This window comes from Phyllobates terribilis, unplaced genomic scaffold (genome assembly GCF_046119375.1).
Source record: "Phyllobates terribilis strain yellow unplaced genomic scaffold, ASM4611937v1 Scaffold_13__5_contigs__length_258822181, whole genome shotgun sequence".
NCBI lineage: Eukaryota > Metazoa > Chordata > Amphibia > Anura > Dendrobatidae > Phyllobates > Phyllobates terribilis.
Window position 1 is genome coordinate 121338819 of NW_027362773.1, and position 12322 is coordinate 121351140.

The following is a 12322-nucleotide window of genomic DNA, read 5'->3' on the forward strand; positions in this document are numbered from 1 at the left end:
AGCAGGCTTCTCCCAACGGTTTTCTAGGTGATTGACAGGTCTCATACTAAATACGCACATGGAGGAGACCTGTTAATCACCTGAAGTGGCACAGAGAAAAGGGTGGCTGGAGGTGAAGCTGTACTAGTCTTGTCTCCATCTATGGTCTCCAGCTTTACAAACCATGTTTTCTTTGAGACACTGGAGCAGAGAAAAATATACCTGTCTGTAACCGTGCAGCCCAGCTCTGATTCATGGTGCTCGTAGTTTAGGCAGCATCAATTGAGTGACAGGTTCCTTTTAATGTGTATGACTCTTTAAAGTAGTATACTGGAACTTAGTATAAAAAGAGTTACTCATCAAAATGTCGGACATCATGATTAAGGGTGTGCAGTCACCTGAAACGCGTCGATGTCGCATATCATGTAACTTGCATCGCTGATTCTGTTTTATTTACTGAGCACTTTTGGTGAATAGAGAAAGAAGTTTGTTCACAAGTTCGTTGAGCTGTATTTTCTCCTGTTTATGTGATTGCCCCACGCGCTGACGCAACGTTTTTCTGAGCTTCGAACACCAAAGGATTTCTATTACGGTGAGCTGGACTTATATTTGTTCGAAATGTTGTTGCTTACTTGGTTTATATAGGATCTGCACGTTGCTTTTTGTATTGTAGGTGTGTATTTGGTTTTGTGCCATTTACTAGCCAGGTGCACTTGATATGGTTTTTGAAGATATTTTCACCCAAAATTCTGGCTTTACCAAGAACTGCATTTGGAAATCTAGACGCAAGCGGAATACAAAACTTATAGAAATAAACAATATTGCAAAGATCAGATATAAAGTGGAATTTGTCTGCGAGCACAAGCTGGAAAGATGGAAGTGCGGAATCGAAACTTAGACTTCCCTGTAATTGGGAGATCTCATTAACTAATATTGTGTTTGCTTTTCTGACTCATTAATTACATCTTCTGGACAAAACCCTGAGGAAAGGAAAGCGAAACATGGCTAAAGATAAGATCAGCTATAAAAGCCTTACAAGTGGTGACACCTTATAGCAGGTTCTCTCCGTGTGCTGGTAAGTTCTGTAACATTTACTGATTCATGTTGATGCTTAGATTTTTTGAAAGCTCGAAATGTTTACAAACGTAGAATATGTGTTATCCCCATAGGAGAATAATGCAACAAAATATTACATGGAGAACAAGTGATAAATATCCATTGGACACATTTCTATTAATTATATTGCTTTTTTGTAAAAAAAATATTAGAAAAATATTAGAAACTTAAAAGATTGATCAGAAATTATATTCATTCTTCTGTATTTGGATGGAACTCTCAGGTGACAGATACATACAATTACAGCAGATTTATCTGAATCAACTGGCTTCTTCTAACTGACTTATCATTTGTACACTTAAGCCCCTTAAAGGGAATGTCCAGGACTTAGATATTGATGAATGTTGTTAGGATAGTATCATTTCAATGGGGATCTAACTCTCGGCACCCCAGCTATCAGATGTTCACAGGCCTTGCGCTGGCCGGATCTATGTAGTGTGTATTGCAGATATAGCACAAAGTCACACATTTTGAAAAATGGCGCCAAAAATACATCAGGAGGGAGGGATTGGATTGGAGTTGATCCAAATTTTGCAACTTTTTAAAAAGTTCCAATTGTTGAATCAGGAAAAAACATCTGGAATCGCTAAAATGCGTCCACCTCATTTTCCGCTGAAATAAACTACGGAAATGAAACTGCCTACAGATAATGATAGTGTCTTGCTCAATGTTCAAGATGGAAAATCCCTTTAAAGATAATTTGTCTATATAAACAATGTCCGTAAAGCGCTGTGGAATTAATGGCGCTATGTGAGTAAAATAAATACATTTGTAGGACGTACAGTAGATATTCTAATAGCCTTGGGTACAACAAGTAAATGTGTTATTGCATTATAAATAAGTGGATCTCCATTGATTATTGTATAGATGATTTCCGATTACTTTATATTCTTATTACTGTATAATATCCTGCAGATCCATAACTGGAAGGAAGGAGAAAGCTGACGGAACATGGCATTGCAGGTAAGTTGCGCCATTTGTTACAGTGTTCAATATATTGTAGGCTTTATAGATAATGTATATTTATTCTAAGGTTTCCTTTATGTTTTGCATCTGCTATAAAATTAATAGATGTCATCCATGTGATTGTCTGTTTTCCATCTGTTTTTGGTCCGTATGTCATCAGGTGTTGCACGCTAAATAGAAAAAAAATCAGACATTAGCTTCCCAATCGTCTCATATCATTAGGTCAAGGCAGACAGGACACAGATGCCATCCATGAGCTGTCTGTCTTTTTCATGGAAGATGCATAAAAAATGTTGCTACTTTTTGCCTTTTTTACAACACCTCCAGCCAGTTTCGCCAACTTTTTGGGTGGGATGGGGCATGGCCAATCATGCCCTACAAATTCATCACATAAGTGGCATAAATGACCACAGAAATGTACGCTAGTTCATGCCTGTCATACATATCTGACAGTTGAAGATGAGTCAAATTTTCTAAAGAAGTGAACACATCTTAATGAATTTGGCACAGTATGTTCTCTCGTCTGAGAGAATCGGGTCGATTATGCAAATTGTCTTTAATCAGAGTGTGATCACAGTATAATCAGATTCTCTCGGATGAGAAGATGGAGAGCAAAATGTCAGTGCACAGAAATCAGGACGGCACTCAGATGTCATCCGAGTGCAGACCGATGGTTTCCAAGGACTCATTGACTTACATGGCGTGTGTGATCTCAATTATGGATCAAACTCGAGCATGATGTGTGAATGCAGCCTAACAGACATCAAAATATCCATGAGATAATTCAGTCCTTCATTAACTATTTCAATATCGCAACAAACTGGTCCAGTATAATTCCAATACTTTGGTCATAAAACTTTTCTCTCACCACTTGAGGGTCTGCACAATCCAATGTCGGCTCTTGCTATCCTGTGCTGCGGTGGGGCTGGTTTCCCAACTCTGCTTGCTGTGCTCTCACTTTGCTTCCACACTGTCAATATCTCTACTCTATAATCTTTGCCGTCTTGTAATGCAATGGGGCTCGGCACTGTTATCTATCTGCCAAACAAAAACTCTCTCCTTGCTGCTGTGGCTATGGAAGCCTATAGGGACCAAACTTCTCCACTTAGCAAAACTTATGATCTTGTCCTGCAGGCTGAGCTGGAGATTTATAATAAAAGGGAGAGACAAGAGAGCACTGCATGGGTTCACATTAAAAAGGAGCCTTAAAGGGGTTGTCCAGTCCAAATCGATAAGTCTGCAGTCACTCTGTGTGACTGCAGACTTATGAATCCCCCATTGAATGCACTGTGTGCTGAGGGGACTCGCCAGTTTCTGACCCGGGACCGGAGGGTATGTATGTGTTATACATACTCCCAGCCAGAACCCGACTAGTGGGCGTGGCCTCGCTCCATACACTTGTATGGAGCGAGGCCACGCCCTCCAGTCAGACACGCCCACTGAACGGCCCCATCACTAGTCGCGGCAATGCCTCTCTCTACACAGGTGTATGGAGCGAGGCCGTGCCCACTAGTCTGGTTCTGGCCAGGAGTACATATAACTCATACATACCCCCAAACTCAGAAACCGATGAATTGCGACCACTTCCATTTCAAAATCTCCCAGACAAAGCCCTCTCAGTTTCGCCTCCTAGCTTCTTCAGGGAACCACGATTCTGAGTTTTGCCATGTGGAGAAATTTGGTTTCTGTGGGTTTCCTGTAGAGATTTTGTCAGTGTGGGGGCAAAGTAAGATCACAACAAGCAAGAGTTGGGAAACCAGCCCTACTGCAGCACGGGACAGCATGGATAGACATTGGATTGCACAGTCCTGCCAGTTTGGTGAGAAAAAGTTTTACTACCAAAATACATTATACTGGACATCTACTGTATGTTGTGATGCTGAAATAGTTCATGAAGGACTGTGAGTGAATCATCTCATGGAAATAGTGACATCTGTTATGGTCTAAATTACATACTATTGTTTTTAGTGATTCTCAAAGTTTTTAGTAATAGTACCTCCCGGAGACATTACTTGTATATTTTACCTGCCCTTAATTAGTAGAAAAAAATGTCATCTTGTTTTGTTTTTTTTTTCCACAGGGTCCTTACCCAAAATGTGGAGACTTGATTGAATTCTTTCGCCCTGGCTATAAACATTGGGCTGTTTATGTAGGAAATGGTTATGTTGTCCATTTATCAGGTATGAAAACTTCTAAGAAAGTGAGCAATGAATTGTAATCTGAAACTTAGATTCATTTAAAGAGAACCTGTCACCATGAAAATGCAGTCCAATCTGCAGAAACCTTGTTATAGAGCAGAGGGGAACTGAGATTGGCAGTTTGTGAGAAAAGATTCAGTATAATCTGGGTTTTAATCCTATCACTGAGAAGGGATAAATATAAAACTTAACCTTTATTAAATTATTAAATAACCTAAATAATAATACTACATAAGTGCACTAAAGTAACTCAAATCTCGGTGAATCCCTTCTTATCAAGAGTAGAATAACCCAATAGTGTCAACACATTTCGCCATACTTATATTTTAGACTCCTCAGGAGCATAGGCGGATTATAATGAGGGCAATCCGGGCTACCGCCCGGGGCCTCGGGTCTCCAGGGGGCCCGGGGCTCCGAGGGGGCTATGGCCGGATTGCCCTCATTATATGTGTGGCCCCGCGGCACATACTGGCAGACAGTGGCGGGGGGGGGGCCGGACCACTCCCCCAGCAGCGGTGCACGGCCGCTGCTTCTTCTTCGGCCGGGCCAACACTGCAGCAGTTAACTTCCCTATGTGCTGGCCCGGCCGTGTCACTGTTAGGAGACACGGCCCTGTGCGCGGCCGTGTCTCCTAGCTGTGACGTCACGCAGTGCGCGCCCGGCCTGCCCTGCTACTTACCACCGGATAGGAGCAGGAGCCAGGAGGACTGGAGCCGAGCCGGGGGATGGTGAGTGTGTGTGTGTGTGTTTGAGAGTGTGTATGTGTGAGAGTGAGTGTGTGCGTGTATGTGTATGTATGTATGTGTGTGTGCAGGCAGATATCATTGTGTGATGTCTGTTTATATGTATTTTTGTGTTTCAAATGTGTTTATGCGTGTATGTATATGTCTGTATATGTTTGTGTGCGTGACTGCGTGCGGCCTCCTGCTGAGTATAGATGGCGCCGTGCGGCCTCGTGCTGTCTCTGGAGGGGGGGGCCGTGCGGCCTCCCGCTGTGTATAGATGGCACCGTGCGGCCTCCCGCTGTGTCTAGATGGCTCCGTGCGGCCTCCCGCTGTGTATAGATGGCTCCGTGCGGCCTCCCGCTGTGTATAGATGGCTCCGTGCGGCCTCCCGCTGTGAATAGATGGCGCCGTGCGGCCTCCCGCTGTGTATAGATGGCCACGTGCGGCTCCCTGCTGTGTATAGATGGCTACGTGCGGCCTCCCGCTGTGTATAGATGGCTCCGTGCGGCCTCCCGCTGTGTATAGATGGCTCCGTGCAGCCTCCCGCTGTGTATAGATGGCTCCGTGCGGCCTCCTGCCGTGTATAGATGGCACAGTGCGGCTCCCTGCTGTGTATAGATGGCTACGTGCGGCCTCCTGCCGTGTATAGATGGCTACGTGCGGCCTCCTGCCGTGTATAGATGGCTTCGTGCGGCCTCCTGCCGTGTATAGATGGCTACGTGCGGCCTCCTGCTGTGTATAGATGGCTACGTGCGGCCTCCTGCTGTGTATAGATGGCTACGTGTGCTCAATATTGAGCCATACAATTAATGTAAGGCTATGTGCCCACGATGCAGAAATGCTCCGGATTTTCTTTGAGCGTTTCTGCATCTCCCTGGCAGAAAAAACGCATGCTCATTATACATGCGTTTTTCCTGCCAGGGACATGCGGATGTGAAGCGTTCTTCACATGCATGTCCGCATGCGGGTTGACAAGCGCTTTCCAAGCGATTTTAGCATCACTTGGAAAGTGCTTGACAACTTGGTCACACTATATAAATCCATGCAACCGGCATGGATTTATATAGTGTGACCGTAAAAGAATGGTAAAAAATAAATATATACTTACCTTCTGATGGCCTGCCGACGTCAGCGGTCGCGTGACCCGTCACATGACTAAATGATGTCACGGCAGGTCCTTTTCAGACCATCGCGAGCTGCCGGCAAGCCAGGACGCATCGAATAAAGACACCGGGGGCCATCAGAAGGTAAGTATAATATTTATTTTTTATTTTATTCTTTTTTTTAAGGCTATGTGCCCACGATGCAGAAATGAAGCAGAAATTCTGCAACATTTCTGCATCTCCCTGGCAGAAAAAACGCATGCAGATTGTGCATGCGTTTTTCCTGCAGAATACATGCGGATTCACATGCGTTTCCGCATGCAGATTGACAAGCGCTTTCCAGGCGATAGCATCACTTGGAAAGTGCTTGACAACTAGGTCACACTATATAAATCCATGCAAACGGCATGGATTTATACAGTGTGAACCGTAAAAATTAAAACAAATAAAGCTATACTCACCCCCGAGGCCCCGGCGTGGCTGCAGCGCTCGTTCCTGTCTGGTTCCCGGCTGCCGGCATATCGCGAGACAGAGCGGTGAAGGGCCTGCGGTCACATGACTGTGATGTCACCGCAGGTCCTCAAGCGATGCCGGCATTCAGAGAGAAGCCTTCGGAAAGGTGAGTACAAACTTTATTTGTTATTTTATTCTTTTTTTACAGGTACAATGGTACCCAGGTCTGGATGAGAGTCTCCTCTCCTCCAGAACTGGGTACCATCCACACATAGAGACGCATAGAAGCCTCTTGTACAAATGTACAGTCGCGGTTTCTATGCGTTTCAATGAAAGTCAATGGCGGGAGTTCCGCTGCGCTTCCGCAAAATTAAATGACATGCTGCGGATTTTTGTACGCAGCATAAACGCTGCGGAAAAATCCGCAGCATGTGCATAGAACATGCGGAATCCCCTTGGGGACCATGGGGTGCGGATTACCTAGAGTTTCACAAGCGTTTCCGCTGCGGAAATTCCGCAGCATAAACGCTTGAAAAACGCTACGTGGGCACCCAGCCTCAAGGTTCTATGGTACCCGGGTCTGGAGGAGAGTCTCCTCTTCTCCAAACCCGGGTACCATCCGCACATTGAAACGCATGGATTCTGCATGTACAGATGCAGTGATGCGGATTACATGCGTTCCAATGCAAGTCAATGGCGGCGAAAGCCCCGCGCTTCCGCAAAATAATTGTTAGTGCTGCGGGTTTTTCCGCAATGATAATCCGCAGCGGAAATTTCCACAGCATGTGCACAGCACATGCGGATTATCATTGGGGGACATGGCAGACCTTCTACCAAGCGTTTTTTAAGCGTTTCTGCAGTGGAATTGCCGCTGCGGAAACGCTTAAAAAACGCGTAGTGGGCACACAGCCTAAAAAAATTATTATAATTAATATTGTGCCAAATTAATTTCACCTGAACTATCACATGATCTATCACAGGGGATCATGTGACATGTCACGTGATACATCAGGTGTGGGTTGGGGGGCCCGCGCCTTCTAAACTGCCCGGGGCCCTTGCTACTCTTAATCCACCCCTGCTCAGGAGACACCATAATATTTACTTAATGTATTAGAGACTGATAAAATTAAAATAATATGTGACTAGTGATGAGCAAAAGTGTTCGCTACTCGAGTTTGCCTTGGGTGCTCGGGTACACACCGAGTATCGCGGGTGTTCGAGTCCCCGCTCCACAGCTGTTAGACAGCCAAAAAACATGCGGTGATTGCCCGTGTATGGCAGGCAATCCCTGCATGTTTGTTTGGCAATCAGCCGTGAAACATTCGGGGAGGGGATTTGAGGACCCGCGATACTCTGTGCATACACTAGATTTCTCAGTAGTGTATATCAACTGCTGGTACTGGTAATTGTCAGGTAATAGAAGTAACGCATCTTTAAAAATTAATTGGAGAGATGAATTTTCGAGATCTTGGGTTGCAAGTTTTGACTCTGTATAAGTGTCCTATATAATGCGTTGCACTGAAAATACAAAGATGAAAATTGTTTGTTTTTTCTACATTTAGATCTAAATGGCCTCTCCAGCTTATCTTCAGCGTTTGGGGGTATGGTGGTCGTCAAGAAAGAACCTCTGGTGTGTGTGGCTAATGGTTGCGTCTACAGAGTTAATAACAAAGATGACAAGAAGAGAATACCCTACCCTTCAGAAATAATCATACAGAGTGCACTGAAAGAAGTCGGGGAGATAAAGGAATATAACCTCACAAGTGACAATTGTGAACATTTTTCTACAAGACTTAGATATGGTGATGGCTTCTCTGATCAGGTATTGCATTGACTAACTCTTCTTAACGACACAAAAAAGAGGTCATCAAATTACATTATGCCCAATGTACATGACAAAATAGTTCTGCTTAGATCTGGTATTCATGAAACGTCTGCAGCGGTTAAGGTCACCATTAATTTGATTATTTTTATGCACAGTATAGCACTATGCATTCAGGAAGTGACAGTACTGTCTGCCTTTATGTTGGCATAGCATTTGGCCCTAGAAATTCGAGAATTTCCTGAATTCCATTTTGGGTTCAATTTGTCCAATTCGGCAAAAAAATTTGATTTGTAGCTAATAGATTTATTATGAATCAAAACTGCTCAAAGCCTGAGGTCTCTTAGGACTCCATCAAACCCATTTTGAGCTCTTTAATCCAAAGAAAGCCTTAGTAACGTCAAAGACACTGCAATATGAAAGGCGCAAAGAATTATTGCCATGACACACAAAATTTCCATAGACTAAACTAAAATTAACAGGAGTGTCTAAATCTGCCAGTTTGATGCAGAAAATAAAAAGGGCAATATTTGTCACGGAAAAAAAATAGCGCAATTGACTCGCCCCCAGGGGCCGTGGGGCACTCTTTGGGAGATATCACGGTGGCTGGCCCAGGGCGGTCAGTACAAAAAAGGGGTTACCGACTATTAGCTAATGTTCAAAGAGTTCGTGACGCCACCTGTGGTGTCTGGGGAGGATCACCAGCACTGCAACAGTCCTCTGAGGCAGATGTCAGGGCAGCTAAGGATGGTACGGCTCCCCACAGGCGGAGCGGGCCTCAGGGCAGTGTAGTATAGATGAATGGTGCGCTGGGCATTGTAGTGCGGGGGAGGAAGGATGGCGCAGCAGGAGTAACGGACAGAGACAGGGACTTTTCTTCGTTACCTTTACTGGTACAGCTGTTAAGTACGGTCCAGGGTACCCCAGGTGAAGGGCGCACTTTTGGACTTCTCCTCAGTGAGCGGGTATAAGGCCTCCTGATCCGTGTCTGTCTCTGTGTATGGTCCTGGCCAGCCTGGAACTGAGCCTAGATTATGTGTCCTGCTTTTACTTCACCTATTGCTCTGAAGTAGGACCTCTGGTTGGTAACCACTTTCCCTGGACGTCGGGGCCTTTGTGGTTCCTGATCCTCTGTTTGTCTAGCTTCAGGTTTGCCAGGGACTTGCATTCCTCCTGGGATTCCGGTTGTTCCTACTGGGTATAATGAGTCCCTGTAGGCGCGGACCCGGTGTCCGGTAAATATAACGGGGTGAGCTACTTATGCTCCTCTGCCCCCTTGGTTCCACTCTCCTTTTCTCCTCGCCGTCGACCACACTCGGGGCCCTCACTAGGCTTCAGGGCTGCTGGAGGCCTAGCTTGCCTCACACAGCAGCCAGCGTGCTGCTCTCTCTTTAGAGCACACTGCACTGTAACTAATCTAATCACTAGACTTAACTGAGCTGCCTGGCTCCACCTTCCCTTTATGTATCCCTATCAGGGCTCCCTCTGCTGGTATGAGGTGGAAGGCGGAGGTGTGTAAATGTAATGAGGGCCTCTTGTGGAGAAATCCATCCATGCACCCTTCTGGGTTCTGTGGCACCAATGCGCAGCAGGGGCGCCACACAATGCTAAATTGTCACACAGCAGACTAAGTCACAGACACACTGTGATTGTGAATTGCCTAAGGGTCACAATCCTTGTCAAGAAATTTTTCCATTTCAGCTGCTCTCCGTTTTTAGCTGGATAAAAATTGTAGGTTGTACAACTTTTTTTGTCCAAAAAAATAAACCAGCTCACGCGTGTAAATAGGCTTAATCCAAGGTGTGGACCATGCTCCTGTGTAGTATTCCAATGAAAATCCAAAAATGCATATTTAGTCCAGCCACAAGGACAGAGCATAAAATCTTCTTTAATGAATATTGATTAAAAACATTTTGTAACAGACTAACATCATAAACTGAGGTACAGAGCTGTAGCATGCATTGGGTTGTCAATGGTATTGACTGGCCTTTGATGTGCACTGAATGCACTATGCAGCTGCCACTAACAGCGCACTGTCCTTATCACTAAAGTTCTTAGTTTGTTTTCACATGGACACATTCACATATTTAGGATGATAACAAACATAAAAGAAACTCAATTTACAAAAAGTCCTGAATCTGTTATCAAAAGTGAACTTTTGTCTCCATTATTTGCAGGTGGATGATGCAATAAAATACACCATTGGAGCTGGTGTTGGTTTAGTAGCTGCTGTAGGCATTATTGCAGGCACAGTCTATGCTCTAGAAAATAAAAAACAAAATGAAAAAAAGGAAAAAAGAAAATACTAAAGTAAAGAATCCATTTTCAATTTTCAAAAATAAACATTCCCAGGGGCTTGGAGCTGTAAAATATAACAAACTAAGTGAAACTCATCTACCTGTACCCACCTGGATCCAGATCAGATGGCTCCATGGTCTGTGCTCATATATGAAGAGGAGACCTCACCCTTCCACCAGCAGGAGGAAAGCTAATTGGCTGCCATGGAACAACCTGAGCTAGGTCCGGCTAGTGCCGGTAGTTGAGGATCACTTAGTTTATTTTTTTTTATATCTCCAAGTCCTTGAGGAACTTTTATTTTTTCCTAGATAAATCCTTTAATACTTGACTGAAGTTTATAAAAATTTCACAAAATTCTTACTGAAGTCCAAGGATTATCATGTACAGAGCCACGACATTGTGGAACAGCTTTATGTCGGTACGTCTCTGTGACAGAGGGAAAGCCTGTGAATATCATCCAAATCAAGACATCAAAAGCAGAAGTTTTGGAGCAATTACTAATAAGTTGAAATACAGACTCACAGTTTCCCCATAACAGTGTCAACCACAGGTTCACAAATTATTTTCAATGGACGTCTTCAACTATTGCCTAAGGTGAATATATGGACCTTCTGAAGCCCCTTATTTCCATTCTAAAGGAAAGAAAATCATAAATTATCATTCTGTTCCATTTATGTTGTGATAAGTTCATGTGTTTCATGTCATTGCAGGATTATTATGAAGTAAGTGACAGCAGTTTGTTAAGACTTGTATTTTGCACTGTATTGTACCTGTGCTTTACCTTCTGCAATAATCTATAATTTATTGGTCATTTTGACATTGTCATGACGTATGTTGGCTAGTATCTGGTTATGGTTAATAAATTATTGATATATTTGGTAATTGTCACGCCAGGTAAGAGTGCAACACAGAGAGTAACGCCAGGTGTGAGTACAACACAGAGGGGAAAGGGGAAGGGAGCCCAGACACTAGGGAAAGGGGGGAGTGGTGACCTCCTAATCTGGACTAGCGTCACCCTGACTCCCCTAAATGTCCCTATACAGCCTCCGCAGCTGTAACTGATCACATGCCTCGCCCTGATGTCCCTGGTGAAAGGCTACAACTAGGGGTGAAAGGAGATGAGCACTAGTCAATCTCCGCTAGCAACTAAAGACAATAGGGAAAGACAAAACAAGGGAATAACAGCTTAGCTTTAGATTAACTGCAACAGAGCAGAGGTAGTCGCTGGGTCCTAAAGACAGCCTCCTATCTAGGAAGCTGTCAGCAATTCCAAACTTGGAGATCTCCTACAAGCCACTGCAGGGCGACTGTCTGTCACCTCCGACACACCCGTAACAGTAATAAAATGAGTATTTGGGACGGTTTCTCTTTCTGTGTCTTGAAAATACTCTTACTATGACCATAATAATATATTTTAGAATATATCTTAGGGCTTCATTCAGATGTCAGTGTTGTGTGTACATGTTGTCATGTTGCATCCATTTTTTGTGTGTTGCGGCTGTCTGACAGTTGCGGCGACGCAAACCTATTTTGCGAGCACGCCGAAGAAAGTCGGTTAGGACACTCTATGTATGTCAGGTGCCAGCATCTGCCTTTTAATAGCTAGCTCCAATCTCTGCAAAGCTATGCCATGGCAGCTGGCGGTCACCATCATTTTTGTAC

General features: G+C 44.2%; 1 protein-coding gene across 1 annotated transcript; it reads left to right on the forward strand.

Moving 5' to 3' along the window:
* The first annotated feature begins 1001 nt into the window (after window positions 1–1001).
* Window positions 1002–11869, forward strand: LOC141174578 (phospholipase A and acyltransferase 2-like). The gene is made up of 5 exons (XM_073659516.1): window positions 1002–1054; window positions 2011–2058; window positions 4142–4241; window positions 8103–8362; window positions 10540–11869. The coding sequence occupies exons 2-5, from the start codon at window positions 2047–2049 to the stop codon at window positions 10669–10671; spliced, it is 504 nt and encodes a 167-aa protein (XP_073515617.1). The 5' UTR covers window positions 1002–1054; window positions 2011–2046; the 3' UTR covers window positions 10672–11869.
* Window positions 11870–12322: the final 453 nt, after the last annotated feature.

What these genes read in the sequence shown, in the direction of transcription:
- LOC141174578 (XM_073659516.1), top strand. An exon ending in TTATGTTGTCCATTTATCAG is followed by an intron (nt 4,242 to 8,102) that starts GTATGAAAACTT and finishes TTCTACATTTAG; the next exon opens with ATCTAAATGGCCTCTCCAGC. An exon ending in GTGATGGCTTCTCTGATCAG is followed by an intron (nt 8,363 to 10,539) that starts GTATTGCATTGA and finishes CATTATTTGCAG; the next exon opens with GTGGATGATGCAATAAAATA.